The sequence below is a fragment of the Pipistrellus hanaki genome (genome assembly GCF_964339955.1).
Source record: "Pipistrellus hanaki genome assembly, chromosome: 4".
NCBI lineage: Eukaryota > Metazoa > Chordata > Mammalia > Chiroptera > Vespertilionidae > Pipistrellus > Pipistrellus hanaki.
In genome coordinates this window covers 77045794-77063018 of record NC_140506.1, presented here as the reverse complement: position 1 = coordinate 77063018, position 17225 = coordinate 77045794, and the positions used below count along the sequence as shown (strand labels likewise).

The window sequence follows — 17225 nt, the reverse complement described above, 5'->3', positions numbered from 1 at the left end:
ATTACTAACCAACAGCATTTTCCAGCAATGTGCCTGTGGACCCCGATTCTCGTAGGACCAACAGAAAAATGGCAACTGGTCAGCATGTCTGTGTGTCGTGTGACACCAAAGGAGATGGGCCTTCCCGGCCTCCTCAAGGGAAAGAGGAGCAGGATGTCCCAGCCTAGGGACCTCCCATTTCTTCCATAAGCATTTCCAGGACAGAAGGCCTGGCGGCTCTTTAGATTTCCCTCTTCCATGAACAGAAGGCCTGATGCTCTATGGTCTCCAGAGGTGGGAGTTGACATCTGGCAGCAGGAGGGGACGGATCTGGATGGCTCAGCCAAGTCACCCAACCCTCCTCTTCCTTAGAAGTTCTAGTAAGCCACTACCCGCGGCCAGCTTGTCCCGCTTTGGGTTCGAGGCAAAGGCCATCACAAGGGCAGGCTGAATTTGTCTCAGCTCCAGGCTGTGAGGGTTTTTGCCTGCAATAAGATCAAAGCCCCAAACTAAAGGATCCCTCCACCATATCCCAGGAACTCCCCAAAATCCAGATTCTGGAGAAATCAAGAAGCAAACAAGGCTGCTTTGGGAAGTGCTCACATGTATTTATTTCACAAGGGGGGAGATGGAGAGGGCTGATCACCAACAAGGTGCCACCAAATGAGACATATGAACCCTAAACTGGACAACTACTGGGTTTGGCTCTGGGCAGGGCTTGGCCTTTGGGGACAGCATGAGGGAGAGGAATGGGGACTGGCAGAAGGACAGCCTTCTGTCTGGGCACCACACGGGCAAGACTGAGCCACATCCTTCTGGCCTGATGTGTGGCCACCCCCACCCCCACCCAAGCTTCTCAGCAGCCCTGTCCTGATCCAGGTGAGCGATGAAGCGCAAGCCCAAAGCCATACTTCTACGTCTGCTCTACCACACACACACACACCCAGACGCACATGCCACGTGGCGTCACACATGCACACACGCACATGCAGCTGCACACACCCTGCCACGAGCACCACACAGGCACCCATACTCATCATATGCATGCACACAGGTCCATATATTAACTCTGATTTATAAGTGCACCCTAACCAGAGGGCAATCAAAAAAAAATTATTACTCTTCAGAGAGGAATCGACTGCCTTCTCCCCTGTCAGCCAGTAGAGCGTGGGCTGAAATGAGATGAGCACAGAGCAGACCCCAGGGTCCTGGCCCCCTTTGCTGTGCTGGCTCCAGACTGGAAGCTCCAGTCTCCTCCATGCTCCCCCTGCAGCAACCTCTGAGTCAAGGCTCCCTGTTCCCCGGGCAGGCGAAGTGGCACTGCTCTGGCTCCAGCTTGAGTCCTTCACAGCTTAGCCTACTCTGTGCTCAGCCGATTCCTGTCTCAGCTCTCCAGACACAGGCAAAAAGGGCTGGCCCAGGAACACAGGAGCCTAGGCAATGCGCAGGCGACCATGGAGGTGTCAGCTCCAGGCCATTCAGGGGTGGAATCAGAAAAATCCAGAGCTGTGACCTTCCTCAGTGCCACCTAATGGATAGGTTTAGGCTGGAGGCTGCCTTGGTTGTGAATGGACATCTAGGCAGAGGCAACCTCAGGGGAAACTAAGTCTCAGGGCCTCACTGTCTCCTCTGAGCAGGAAGAGCTAGGATGTGGCTGAGCTCTTCCTTCACTTTATTTGAGGGCTGGGGTGAAATTGGAAGCTGCTGCTGTAAGAGATGAGAAAGAGGAGAGGTCACTGCCAGTCCAGTCCTGATAGCTGGTGGGAAGGTGACGACGGAGATATGGGTGTTTCACTCCTTGGTGCCAGGTCCACATCTGGGCTGCAGAACACACAGCACCTGGGTTCCCAGAGAAGAGTGGGGGCAGGGTGCTTTCCCAGGGTGCAGGAGCTGAGTGCCTGAGGTGGACACGGTGTCTCCATCGACCCCCCTCCCCCCATGCTGCCCTGGAGAAGCCCGGGTACCCAAGAGCACCTGCTGGCTCCCAGCTGTTCTCTCCACCAGCATATCTGGTCCAGAGCACGGGCAGACCCTGCCCTGGGGGCCAGTCTCCGGGCCCCCAACTTCTCCCCACTACTTGATGAAATTCTTAATCGTCCACCTCTGTCCCGTGCAGCTGCGGAGGATGAGGTCAATGCCAGCCAGGCCACGGTTCTCCACCTCTAGGCAACGCCCAGTGCCCTTATTCATAATGGCTCCATTCTGGGTCAAAAGAGGCGAAGGAGGGAGAGAGGAAAAGAGAGAAAGAGAGACTTAACCACCTTAGTGCCCAGCACATGGCCTCTCATGGGAACATTCCTTGTACAGGGAAGAGATCACTGGGGCCTCCTCTGGAAATCAAGCCAGACAATAAATAAGCTTCAGCAAGTCTGAGTGGATGAAGCAGGTAATGAGGATCAATGGGAAATGGTGTCAGAAGGAGGAATTTCCAGGGATATTCCAGGTCTGATTTTCTTAGCCTTACTTAGCTGATTTCAGGAAAATGACCCCCACAACCTCTTCCCAAGATGTAGCAGAGCCAACCAAGCCTATCACTGCTGCAGGGATCTGGAAGGCTGTCTTTGACTGATTCCCCCCAAATGTACTCTGGGTCCAGGCACCTGGCCCAGGGCTGGGAGACCTGGATACCCTTGGGGAAGTCGGATTGCCCTCAGCTGCTCTGGGGTGCCAGCCCTGTCCATGGAGCACTCACCTGGATGAAGTTCCACCTCTTGTACAGGCTGCTCTTGACCTTGTCACAGTCAAGCAGCTGGGGCAACCGACTCTTGGAGTTGTCTACCAAGCAGCGGGTGTCAGGGAGGAGCGTGGTGGTCCCCAGGGCTCCCAAATGCAGAAAGCCTTCCTTGGTGTAGCGGGCCAGCTGGGAAGAGAGAGCAGAGTGGCAGGGGAGGAGGGTCAGGAGGGTAGGGATGAGACCATGAAGGAAAACAGGGTTGAGATCTACAGGTCTCACCCAAGCCTCTGTTCACGATGCAGCTGTGGCCACTGTGTCAGGCCTGTCACACACCCACATTCCCAACTCACAGGGGAGCCCTGGCCAGGAAGCCCTCCGGTTTGCTAAGCCAGGATACTAATTCCCCTCATCCACTCTCTGATATTTTCCTAAGCATGTCCTCGTCAATGTTCCAGGAATCCAGCCTTCTGCCCAGCAATACAGAGAGCAGAGATAAGTAAGTGAAGGAGCAAGATAGCTGATTTCTAAAGCTTGGTTCTGCTTCCAGCTGGCTGGGTTGCCTTGAATAATTCACTTAACCTCTCTGAGCCTCTATTTCCTCCTCCTTTGTAATTGGGGATTAATGAAATCTACCCTGCTGCAAAGGACCCAAAGATGCTGTGCACGCAAGAAACAGACATTATTAAAAAGCATTCAACCTCATAGGCTCTTAAATAAATAAAGTAGCAATGAGATACCACATTTTAAATAAGAACTTATTCCCATTTTGTCAAGGGTAGCATAAGATGGGCTGGCAGGAGGGTAAATTACTACAACCTTGCAAAGAGGTGATTTCAAAATACACACTTTGTGCTTTTAAAATGTTCTCCTTTGACTCAATAAATCTACTTCTAGAAATGTATCCCAGGGAAATAATCAGAACTCTGAACAAAAGTTTATGTATAGGGTGTTTACTGCAACATTATTTATAACATCCTAAATGTGCAACAGCACGGTCCTGGAATTGCTTTCTGCTCCATGTACTGCAAGGAGTGCTGGGCGATTGTGGGAAATTTTAAAAATGGCCACATCCTTCACTCTTCCTCCTGTACAACCTTGGTAATGTGACTCTGCAGCAGTTTCCAACACATTGGTGACTTGCTTTGGCCAACAGAATGAAGAAGATGCGAGATGTGCCTATTCTTGAATTAGACCCTGCATACTTCTACCCTCCTGAAACCTTGCTGCTCCCACTGTAGTAAGTGTAGGATGGACTGCCAGAGAATGAGAGACAACCACCAGCCAAGGGGATGAGGTCATTAGAGGTCAGGTAGTCCTCAGCCAACCTGATAGCTGATAGGAGTCTCGTGAATGAATCCTGTCAAGATCAGCTGAGCCTGGTCCAGATCACAGAATCATCCATCTGGCCTATGCACTCATGAGAAATAATAAATGCAGACTGCTTCATGCCACTAAGTGTGGGATAGTTGTTATGCAGCAATTACTGATATAGAGATGGTGTTTCCTGACAACCATTCCCCCAGCAGGGTTCTACTCTCCTGCCTGTCCACATTGTTTAAAACTGTATTCCAACTTTTGAAGAAACGGATCCACTTGCCATTCACACTCTTTCAGGGGCAGGGACTGTGTCCAATTCATTTCATTCATTGTTAGGAGGACAATCACAAACCAAGCACTCAAAAATGTGTGAATGAGCACATTGTAAATCTAGTAAATATCCTCATTTAAAAAAAACAAATAAAGCCCCATCTACATTTAAATTCTACAAGCATGTTTTGAAGACAACTCTGTGTGCCCAGAGACAGCCCTCTGGGTATATAAGGATAGGCTGTGTTCCCACTGAGATGGTTCCAGTGTAGGCTGGTGAGGACAATGAGAGAGACTAGCATGATCCTCCTGTTTGTTCTTACAGTCTTAAGAGGTTACTAGAGTAGGAGTGATGACTATTGATATACAGGTTCCTAAAAAAGTAAAAAAGTAAAATGACCAGCTTGCAGGTAGCAAAGGCATACTCTGCATCATTTCTAAGATTGTACATGGGGGTAAATAATGGAATTGTCAAACCAAGATGGCGACATAAGGTTTACACCTGTATGTGCTCACAACCACACCAAAACTACAACTAAAAGACAAAACGTCTGTCACCCAGAACCATGGGAAAGCTGGCTGAGTAGAAGTCCTACAACTAAAAAGAAAGAAAAGAGCATTGAGACCAGGTAGGATGTGCACAGGTGCGGAAAAGCAGAGGTATGGAGGCATGTGCAGAGAGAGTTGGCATCTGGGTGCAGTGTTGTTTTTTTTTGTTTTTGTTTTTTTTCCTTCAATTCGAAAGAAGACACAAGTTCCTAACTGCTCTAAACTCCAGTTTCTGGCGAGACTATGGGGACCCAGACTCCTACCAGGAGAAGCGGGACTGTCTGCCATTAGGTCAGAAAGTGAGGGTGGCTTTCTTGCAGAGGTGTGTGTAGGAATCATTGTTTACTGCACTGGGGCGCGGGGTGTGGAGACACAGAGAGGGCTGACTGGCAGCCATTACTGTTTGCCACATGCAATTTACAAACCCACCCAAACTGTGTGCAGCAGCTTTTGCATATGAATGGCCTGCCCTATTGCAGCTTAACCTAACAAACTGCAGCTGAGTCAGCTCCAAAACTTCCAAACCCTAAGCAAAGAGGAGAAATTTGCAGATCTTGCTATAGCTCCTGCTGGGTTTCCTCAGACAGTAGCTGACAGAGGATCATGCTAGTCTCTCTCATTGACCTGCACATTCTTGGAGATTCAGGAGCCAGTGTACCTAGTGGTCACTGTGTGAGACAACACCAGATTTCAACTCCTTACATCCATAAGTGACACACTCAAGAGGCATACTCAGTGAGTACCAAAGCCCCGCTGAAGCAAGTCTGGCCCCATAAGGGCGTCTCCAGCACAGCAGTTCTTCCATTATAGACACAGTGGATCCTCACAGCCAATTGGCCTGGAGGTCAATTCCTCCCAGGGTACCAACAGCAATCAAGACTTAACTACAAGACTGTGCACTCAGCCCACAAATGGATGTTCCAAGAGTGTCCACCTCAAGTGATTGGGGAGGCTGAGCCACTGCCCCTTATAGGTCATCTACCATACAAAGCCACTCTATCAACACAGGGAAGCAGCCAAAATGTGGAGACAAAGAAACATGTCATGAATGATAGAAATTAAGGAAAGCAAACTACTGGATATAGAGTTCAAAACCATAGTTATAAAGTTACTCAAGAATCTTCTAGAACCCCCCAAGGAACTTAGTGAGACCTTTAAGAATCTTAATGAGAATGCAAAAAAAAAAAAAAAAGGACCAGTCAGAAATTAAGCATACACGTCTGAAATAAAGAATAATATACAGAAATTCAACAGTAAACCAAAGGACTCCAAGAATCAAACCAAAGATTTGAAATATGAAGAAGAAAAAAACAAAAAGAATCCAAAAATATGAAGATAGTGTAAGGTGCCTCTGGGACAACTTCAAGCATAACAGCATCCGAATTATGGGGGTGCCAGAAGAAGAGAGAGAGCAAAATATTGAAAACTTATTAGAAGAAATAATGACAGAAAACTTTCCCTACCTGGTGAAAGAAATAGACTTACAAGTCCAGGAAGCACCGAGAATACCAAACAAGAGGAATCCAAAGAGGACCACACCAAGACACATAATAATTAAAATGTCAAGGACAAAAGACAAAGAGAGAATATTGAAAAAAGCGAAACAAAAAGTTAGTTACCTACAAGGGAGTACCCATTCAACTGTCAGCTGATTTTTCAACATAAACTATGCAGGCCAGAAGGGAGTGGCAAGAAATATTCAAAGTGATGAACAGCAAGAACCTACAACCAAGATTACTCTACCCAGCAAAACTATCATTTAGAATGGAAGGTCAGATAAAGAGCTTCACAGACAAGAAAAAGCTAAAGGAGTTCATCACCACCAAACCAGGATTACATGAAATGCTGAATGGTATTCTTTAAGAAGAGCAAGAAGAAGAAAAAGGTAAAGATAAAAATTATGAACAACAAAATGAGAACAAATATATATTTATCAACAAGTGAGTCTAAAAATCAAGTGAATAAAATGGTGAATAGAATAGAATCAGGGGCACAGAAAGGGAGTGGACTGACAATTCTCGGGGGGAAGGTAGTGTGAGGGGTATGGGAAGAGATTGAACAGAAATCATACACCTATGGATGAGGACAGTGGCGAGGGTAAAGGCATGGGGTGGGGGCAGGGGGAAATATATGGGGGGGGGAGAAGAGGAACATCTATAATAATATGAACAATAAAGATTTATTTTAAAAAAAATAATGAAATTTTCACAAAACCCTATGAAATAGGTGCTACTACTCACCCATTTTAAAGATGGAGAAACCTAGGAATGAAGACATCTGGTCACCTGATGGCCCTGGCCTCCGTTGGGTCCCTAGAGATCCTATGGGTGGTGGCCCTGTCCCAGCAGCTGAGCAGCAAAGGGGCCCCTCCCAAAGGACCCTTTCCTCCTCCTAAGAGTCTGGGTGTTTCTGGCCAGGCATGGAGCAAGAAAGCAGCTCTGCCCAGAGACCTTGTTGTGGGGTCGATAACCCCCCACCTGACGTGTTGTATAAACTTTAAATGTTACTGTACTAGTGGAATTTTTCTATAACTTATAACTGACCTTTCTTTGTTAAAACTTTAGCCAATCATAATCTGCCAGGCATCCCTAAGACAGGGATAAAAGTAGCATGCTTAGAGTGGGTTGGGGCTCTCGTTGCTCGCTGCTGTGTCAGTTGAGACATGAGCCCGGACTTGAGTTTGTAATAAATGACTGGTGGTCGTCATTCGTGGGTCACCCACAACAACCTGAGTGCCTCTTTTCAGAGGATAACATTCTCCTCGGGCAGTTCTAAGCTCCTGATAGAAGCTGCTCAGAAACCCTCTGCTCTGATCCCCAATGGGAAGCCTTCCTGGTCCCCCAGAAACAAGTGGCAGAGTTTATTGAGTGCCCTTGAGAGAGATGCAGTTAACATATGCTTTAAACTCAAATTAATTCCAAATCAGAGTAATTGTTAGAGGCAAAATGATAAGAAAATCAGAACTCTCCCTACCCCTCCTTAAACAATGTCTCTGAATATATTTAAATTCACCAAATGCAAAGTGATGAATGACAACAAGCTGCCTTTATGTTCAGGGGAAAGATATACACAGCTGCTTATTGAAATTATGAATCAATCTATTATCCAGCAGGCAAATGAGTAACGCTAAGAACATTAATTAACTAAACGTATCTGTGACTCAGATGTTTAAAGAGTGACACTAAATGCTCCTGGGAGTTAGGGCATGAAACAAGGAGACCCAGCCTGCTAGGACCTGCAAAGGTCACACACCAGCCCCAAGCCCTGCAGGCATCGGGGTGGGCAGGGGGCTGAAGAGACCTGTAGGGTTTCTGTCCTGGGGGAAGGCTGATTCTCATACAGGAGGTACCAGGCCACATAAATAGGCTCTGCTGGCCCCTCCAAGGGGCCAGGATCAGGGGAAGGACACTGTGGTTTGGATGGACCATTGGGCTTAACAAGACAGGAGGATCGTAAGCGCTGAGACCTGACATCCCTCTCCCCTTTTCCTCCACTCCTGGATTGAGAGTCTGCCTAATCTCCCCCACTTCCCACCGCCCCCCACTTTCCACCCTTATGCTCCCTCCTTAAACACCTTTGCTCCCTGTCCTTGGTAAGTCCAAGAGGCTCTCCATCTCCAGGGCCTTGCTCCAGTGTCTCCCTGCCTGGAAATGCTTTTTATTGGCCTTCCTCTAGGACTTTCTGGCCTTAGAATTCCCAGACCTCAATGCAGGTCTCTCCATTCCACAATGTCTTTCTTCTCTGAAACATTCTGTCAACTCCCAGTAAGTCTTTGGCACAACACAGATCCATATGCTGGCTACTTGGGGGTCTCTTGCATTTACATATGAATTTTAGGATCAGCTTTTCCATTCCTGCAAGCAAGGCTGTTGAATTTTGATGGTGATTGAACTGAACCTACAGATTAGCTCAGAACTACCATCTTCACAGTGGTGGGTCTTAAAAACGGGAGACCCTTTTATTTAGGTCTTTCATTCCTTTCAATAGTGTTTGGTTGTTTTTAGTGTACAAGTCTTACTCTGCTTTGGTTACATGTATTCCTAAGTATTTTCTCTTTTTTGATGCTATTGCAATGGTACTGGTGTCTTCATGTCCTTTTCAGATGTTCATTGCCAGCGTAGGCAGTGTCTTCTGTGAACCACAGGCCGCCATCTGGTACCTCCTGGTCACCCAGAACTGAGGGCTCGGAAGGTCCCCTTAGTTCCTGCCTCCACAGACCAGGGCCAGATGCTGGCTGCCCACACCCACTGCAGACCCATTCGTATTCCACTGTGCCTGGGCCTCACCCTCGGTCTCTCAGCTTTTCCTTCACCTCTCGAAACTCTCTCAGCCAATACCCCTCTCATCCCTTCAAGGATCTAGATTTAAAAAATGTGTCCTTCCTCCTCCATCCCTAGCCTAGTGTCCTGGGCCTTCATGGTCCTCAGGGAGTCTCGTCTCCCTCCTTGTTTGGAAGTTATGGCTCCTACCCCTCAAAACCTGACTTCCTTCACATTTCCTCACTTCTTTTCAGTTTCAGCCCTCTCCTCACTCTGCAGGCACCTTAAGTCATTATTTCTCCTGTCTCTTTCACTTTTTCCAAGCTACAAACATAACTAAATCTTTATGCCCCACCTTCCCCCTATTCTCTCCAGTCACAGCTCTTATTACCTCCTAATTTTGTCCTTGGAGTTCCTCTCTCTAATTCCTCAGTGCCTGGCAATTTGGCTTCTACCACCACTACTCATGGCAATTGTCAACAAGATCCATTAATTATCAACTTCAATTGCTTTTTCTTAGTCTTTATATTAGGCACCAAATGTGGGACAGATGCTGTGCTGGGTGCAGGTGATACACGTCTTCTCTCCACATCCATTTTCTTGGAGAGCTTGCCCTTCTTAGGGCTGCCATAGCATCTATATGGTAACTTTTCCTGATGGTGCCAAATTTCTATCTCTAAACCAAACGTTCCCTTCAGTTCCAGATTTGTATATCTAACTCCCCACTTGACATACTACTTGGGTGTCTAATGGCCATTTCAATTTACGTGTCTCAAACCAAATTCCTCCTTGCCTTGTCCCTTCCTCCTCACACACATCCAATATCTATCTGTTTCATCTTGGTAATGACAACTCCATCCTTCCAGTTGTTTAGGCCGAACACTTTGTGTTCACCCTTTATGGGCCTCTTTCTATGACACACCACATTCAATCCGTTAGCAAAACATTTACAGATTTCACCTCCATACGGACCTCCCTGTGCCAAACCACCTTAATCTCTCAAGTAGATTAGTACCATTGTCTCCTAAAGAGTCTCACAGCTCCCACCCTTGCCTCCCTTGGCCATTTTCAATATAGCATTCTGAATGGTTGCTTTTAAAATATATCATTTAGAATTATATTACTTTAAATTGGAGTTAGGCCATGCCTTTCCTCTGCTCAACATTCTCCAGAGGTTTCCCATCTCACTCAGAATAAAAGTCCAAAATCCTTACTATGGCCCACAAGGCCAATATAACAATAGCTCCCTGAGCTCAATGCCCACCACTCTGCTCCTTGCTCACTCCATTCCAGCTACACCAGCCTCCTTGTTGGTCTGTTAATAGGACACCTCATCTCCTGGCTCAAAACCTTTGCACTTGCCGCCCCTTCTCTCTTGGATACTCTTCTCCCAGACACATGAAAGGGCCACTCCCTCACCTCTCCCAAGTTTCTTCCAAATGCCATCTTCTCGGTGCTTGACCATCTTATTGAAAAGTTCACTTACACCACTCACTCCTTATCCCTTCCCTTGCGTTATTTCTCCCCAAGAACATATTATCTTCTAATAGACTATATTTATTTTCCTTATTTATAGAGTTTGTCATCTGACTCCTTCCACTGGAATGTGAAAGACATGAGGCAGAAGCTTCGTTTGTAGTTTTTCTTGTTGTTGTTCAACCCTATCCCTAGCTCTTAGAAGTGTGCCTGACACACAGGAGGTGCTCAGTAAATTCTTACGGACATCATGAATGAATGGCACAGGACCTGCTGTCAAGGAGTTCACCCTTTACTCAGGTAGGCCAGGAAGTAAAGAGGTAAGGATGACACTGTGTGAAATAATGCTATGAAATATACTAAATATCTTTTTAGAACCAGAACAGGAGGGCCTAGTCCAGAAGAGGGAGGGCAGAGTATTCTTCCCAGAGGAGGGGGCATTTAGGACAACTAGATGAGTAGGAGAAGGCAGAGCAGACCAGACAAAGGCAAGAGAATGTTCAAAGGCCTGAAGACCAGTGGAAACCATAGAGTGTAACAGCTGTGACAGAAATAGAAAGGGGTGGGCACAGAGCAGAGGAGACTGCACCTTAGGGACACATCATGCCCAGGGGTCGGGCTTTATCACAAGGAGCCATCTGAATGGTAGGAGGGCCACACTGGTTGCTGAGGGGAGAATGACCTGTGGTGGGGCTTGATGACAGCCCAGGGGCCGATGAAGGACTGAACAATGGTGGCAACACTGAAGGAGAGAACATGACAGATTTGAGAAGTGCATCCAAGTTAAGAAGGACTCTTTCTTCCTGGTGAGATTCATCATCATGAAATGACACACTTCATCTTTAATCATTCTTTGTGTGTGGAAGGCTACTTTGTTTGATATTAATGTAGTCACCCCAGCTTTCTGCTCTTTAGAATTGCCTGCCATTCCATTTTCCATCTTTTCACTTTCAAAGTTTCTCTGTCTTTGTATTCTAAATGTGTCTCTTGAAGATGGAATACTCCTGTAATTTAAAAAATGTAAGGTGACAGCCTCCGTCTCTTAACCAGAAAGATTAGTTTATGTGCTTTTACTGTGATTAATGATATATTTGGACTTATTTCTACTATCTTTCTTTATACTTTCTGTGTATCCAACCTTTTTTGTTTCCTTTTTCTCCTCTATTTGCCTTTGTTTGTATTGGTTGTGTTTTTTGGGTTATTTGTGGAAATGGTATCATATTTCTTTGTTTCCCTCTACAAATTAGGAAATTATATGTCATTTCTATTTTTTATAGTTCACTCTTGAAATGTAGCCATTAACAATTCAGTAAAATGTAAAGTTATTCAATATCTTAACATCTACTTCCAATCAATAAAATTCAAGGACATTAGCATATGAAATCTGATCATCTCTTTCTAACTGTTCAGTCTTTTGGATATATTTCCACAGAGGAACAAATAAATACCATTCTCATTATTTTATGTAAGAAATATTTGTCTAGATCTACTTATATATTTATAAATTTCTTTATCTGGAGTTAATTCTTGCTTTAAGACATTCTTCTGGGCTCATCTTGCTTCTTGAAGTACATTCCTTAGAAGTTCCTTTGGTGATTGTCTGTCATGGTAAATCCACTCAGATTTTGTTGATGTGAAAATGTCTTGGGATGATTTGTTACTCAGCAAAATCTAATGGATACAAAGCTTTTGTGCACCTAAAAAAGTTTTTAAGTTGGATTTGTTGTAGATGATCTAGAATCTAGTTATACAGTACTGGGGAGACTGTTCAAAGTGTCTAACCTGCTCTATTGTTGAGAGCTATCTCATCTGTCTATATACTCACATACAAAGTTATGGCCAAGCCACTCTCGGTGGAATTTGTCATTCCAGTACGATGCTCACTGTTGCCAAGGTAATCCTGAAGCATGTGCTGCTGAGCGGCCAATGGGTGAAGCTTTCTCCTCTGAATTGGTGACTGCTTGGGATTTGCTGACTCATTCTTCTAGTCAGGGTCAACAGACCACTGGCTCCCATAACCTCCCAGGCTCTAGGTTTGTAAACTTGAATCACCTTTCCTGTCTTCCTCTGCCTCATCAATAATGTTAAAAGTCTTACAATTTCTGCCTCCGTAGGTCTCTTTTACATATTTCTTCCTAATAGCCTGACCTGGTGGCACCTGATCTGCTGCAGTAGCTTTCTAACTGGTTCTCCTACCTCCAGACCTTCCCAGTTCCCATCTGCCCTAATCCTGCAGGTTCAAATCAGAGCATCCCTTGCCTCAGCCTTCATTGCTCCCACTGCTCACTGATTTAAGAGTAAATTTTTTACCATGACATTGCACTACAGGGCTGCAGCTTACGTTTTGAAGCTTAACTCTTAGATTCTTGGCTTAGCCTGACAGATGACGACATTTCTCAAAAACAGCCAATAGTCTTCCCTATCTGGAAGATGTCCCTCCCCTCCCCTTACCATCTCCACTGGTCCGCAAAGCCCGCCCCCCCCCCCCCCCCCCGATGTGATCTCTTCCACTTACACAATTGTGTATTTTATGAATGTGTCTTTCCTTGCTACAGGTTTTCATTGTGGTTGTTTTAGGACATCAGTATCCTACCCTTTTTCATACAGCGTAAGGACCAAGAAAATTATCTTGGAAAAAGCAAATGTTCTATAAATGTCTTTTGAATTGAATGGGATTATTCTACGTTTCGGCCGCTGGGGCTGGGAGGAGAAATGAACGTCATTACCCACAACACTAAGGCATTAGGGAGGAAAAACCTCTGAGCTCAAATACAGTTAATTCTCATTTAGGCAAGAAAAAAACACACACCAATTTTTCTATTTGAGATGATCTAAGAGGCACACACGAGTATTAACCCAGATTTAACAGCCTTGAGGGAAAACTAAAACATTCAGGGTATGGCCAGATAAATAAGAACGAGCCAAATAATTGTGGAATGACTCTGGAACGCAGAAAATCCATTGGAATGTCAATAAAAGCCTGGCTTGCAATTGCTTTCATATTAAGGGTCTTTCTCATCACTTTAAAACCAGGCCTAGTCAGTGTAGAAAACCATCCTAAAGGAGGAATGTAGTTCACCCAGCTTCTACTCAGCAGGCAGAGACATGGGTTTCATTGACACAAGCCTGCTTTGGGATAGACTTCTTTGTTGCTTGACTGAATGGTTTCTTGTAACTACACGTGTGCATGTATATTCTCAAAAACAGCCTTTCTCCATCACTAGCCAGGGCATGCCAGATCCCAAATTGAATACAGAAAAAATGTCTCCATAGTCTATGTCAGAGTGGTCGAGTGGTGGCTGCCTAGGAATGGGGGGTTAGAGAAAAGGGGCAGGAGCAAGCTTTGTTGTGTAAGTGGGATGGCTGCAGGGGGGCAGGGGGGTGGGAAGGGAGGAGAGGAGATGGAAATGTTTTGTGTTTTGTCTGGGAAGGCAGTTCCCAGATGTACATACCTAACAAAATGCATCAAGCTTATACCTCAAATAGCTGCACTTTATGGTCTTTACCTTATACATCAATAAGGTTAATTAATATATATATATATATATATATATATATATATATATATATATATATATATATATATATATATTTATGGGAGCTTAGAGGATACGTTAGAGGACCAGCTGTTTTGTTGTTATTGTTTGTTTTTTTTTTTGCAGAGAGCCAGGTCCTAGAGGTGGGATGGTCCCAAGGGCCTCCCTCCTCAGTCTTCTCCCTTCTGTCACTCATCACTCATCATGCTGGGTTAAAGCATGGTGGTTCCAGAAAATGCACGTGCTACTTTGAATGAATGGGGAGACATAATAGTAAGCCCTGTATATGCGCTATTCTCATTTCCCTGAATTGTGCTCCAGTGGAGGACGGCCTCGCTTCCGCCTCACTGCAGAGTTCTGCTCCTCCCCACTGGCTCCCTGTGGCCACAGGTGGCAATTCCTATCCCTAGCTCCTTTGGGCACTCGGCCACTCTATGCTTCCTGTCCTCTCCCAGAGCCATTGGTCCCCAAGGACAGAGGATACTGGCCCAAGTGCCTTAGCAATACTGCTGAGCAGCTAGTACCTGAGGCAGCTATCCAGGCCATCAGGCTCTCTTGGGCTGGGACAGTGGGTTTCCTGTGTTTGACCCCTGACTCAGGGAAGGCTTGGGGGCTCTGCTCCTGCTCTTCTTCCTTCCTCCACTTTACTTCCCTGGTTTGACCCAGAATCCACGTGCCCTTGCCTGGATGGGGCTGATTCCTGGAAGGCTGGGGCCCTGCCTTGGACTGGTGTCAGCTCTGTGTCCCCAATGCCACCCAGTTGCCCCAGGTCCTTAGCTTTCATGGTGTCTCATTTCTGGCTCCTGCCCCTTCCTCACACCTCTGCAGTGGGGGCAGAAGGACTGTGCCTGTTTTCTGCTCCTGGCATGTTCCCCGAGGAGTCCCAGGCCAATCATCTACTTGATCAGCCTCAACCACTGGAATTCAGAGCCTTCACAGAGGAGTCAGACGTGGGCCTGGGTGTTACACTCATGTGTGAGAGAGCCAAGGGGAAGGTGCTCTGAAATGGAACCAGCCCTGAGACTCAGGTCCAGGTGTCCAAGGTCACCACACAGCCTTACTCTCCAGGCCCTGGTCTGGGCCTGTTCATTTGCATAACGTTATTTGACCAAGGACAAGGACCCTAAAAGGTGGAAGAGACTCTACTTTTTACTTCTGATTCTAGAAGCCAAAACTCCCATTGGCACAGCAGCTTTACTCTCCTCGTTTTGTGGACCCCTCCCACTGGACTGGTCCTCTCACGCTGTGTCTCCCACCTGAGCTCAGGGGTCCATCCTGGCACTGGTACCAGGCTGTGGCCACTCTGGGTTCAGCTCATGGCCACAACACAGGCCTGGCCGAAGCAGCAGGCCCATCCCGCCAACAGCTGATACACCATTTGTGACTCCTCATTCAATACTAAACATCTGTAGATGGCCCACCATGTCCCAGCCTCCTCAGTCAGGAGGATTTGGGGCCTTCGGCATTGTAAATTGTGCCAAGTGGGCTAAAAATTGTAGTTCTCAGAGGGGGGAATCTTGGCTGGCAGGTCAGCCGATTCCTATATTTCTGTCAAGATAAATTCACAACTTTCTCTCAGAAAAAAGAGAAAGTCTTAAATTTCTGCTCCCCTATCCCATAATTTGACCCAGGGGAAATTTAGTTTTGTTCAAATTAAGACTACAGAACATCTACTTTCCAAGCATTAATCCTCAGTGTTCTCTGCGCTTTCCACTAATGTTTTAGAAATGTAATTAGTTCCTTTCTGTTTAGTTTTCCACTTCCTTTCACTCCATCTTAATGGTGCTTTCCAGTTCTGGTCCCCGCTGCCACCCACCTGTCTTCTCACTTCCCCTGAAAGTTAAGCTTCCAGAGCGTTCTCTCCATCATGCCTCTGCCTCCCCGCCTCCCTTCCTTCCCTGCACCCACTCCAGTCTGGCTTCCACGCCACACAGAGAGTTCTCCCTCCCTCGGTTTCTTTGTTGCTACATCGAACACGCAGCGTGGTCTACCTTACTCTAGCAGCAACATTTGATGCTACTGTCCCTTGGCTGGGGTGACCATCTTCCTTGTGTGAACTGCTCTGGCTCTGTTCCCACTAAACATGGAGATGCCCTAAGGCAAGCATGTCAAACTCACAGCCGGCAGCCACATGCCTTGTTTCCCTGGGGTCTTTCCTAGGACTACTGCTCTGATGTCCCTCAGTACACAACCTGGAGCCCCATCTGTCCTTGGCACTGGGTTGAAATGTTTGGCTGCCTGGAGGACATCACCACTGGGATTCTCAAAGCCCACTCTCCCCAAAGCTCACATTTCCCCAATCAGAACTCATCTTCCTTCCCTGAAACTGAGGTAAGTCCATGGCCAAACCGACCATTTCCATGGAGGATCCTGAGATGGAGCTGACAACAACCCATCCTTGTGCATGAATCCTTCCTGCAAGGGTTCTTGGGATTCACCTTCAAGATGTGGCTGGTTGACCTTCAGTCTCCATGGAGAGCACAGACTCAGGCTTTGCAGGAATTTCACAGACATGAACCTAGCCTTTGGGAAGCAGTCTCAGGCAGTCAACATGATTGATAGGAATCCCCTGAAAGCAGGACCCATCGCCTATGACACTCAGCCCCCTGAAGCGATAGGAGGAAGCCATAGGAGGCCACACAAGCACCCTCCATGTGTACATGGCACCTCAGGGATCTCTATGTGGGTGAGATTCCAGCATGATTTCTGAACCATGGTACTTCACACGAACCCTACCTAGCATCTGAGCCAGGCAGGTGGTAAGATGAGGACAGTCTAAGACATTCTGCTCCCCACATCTGGCCTTCCTCTGGCCTCCAGTGGGAACCCAGACTCCTGAGGCCCCAACATCACTACCAGTGGCCCCAACTCCACTAGCCGTACACTCTTCCAGATCTACCCTTCATTCTGATTGGTCATGATCTCAGATGTCCTCCCTTCCAAACAAGGAACATATTCCCAAATAATCATTCAGCAGACACACCTGAGCCAAAGAAAAATCAAAATTCTGCACTAACTCTGTAGTGCTGAAGCCCTAAACACCCTTTTCACCAGCAGTCTTCTCCTCCCCCTTCATGTCCTTCAAAAGCGATAGTATTGTTTCTTTATTAATTCTGTGATATAAAAAACAACCTAAAAAACAACAACAAGATGTTTCTTAAAAAA

The 17225-nt window shown here is 46.4% G+C and overlaps 1 protein-coding gene across 1 annotated transcript in view; it reads right to left on the bottom strand.

Moving 5' to 3' along the window:
• Nucleotides 1–566: 566 nt before the first annotated feature.
• The window catches only part of GALNT17 (polypeptide N-acetylgalactosaminyltransferase 17), a 395934-nt gene continuing 379275 nt past the window's right edge, over nt 567–17225 (bottom strand). The window contains exons 10-11 of the mRNA XM_084880693.1: nt 2672–2839; nt 567–2181 (exon numbers count right to left, since the gene is read on the bottom strand). Coding sequence (XP_084736819.1) covers nt 2053–2181; nt 2672–2839 — 297 coding nt within the window. The 3' untranslated portion in view covers nt 567–2052. The remainder of the gene's footprint in view (nt 2182–2671; nt 2840–17225) is intronic.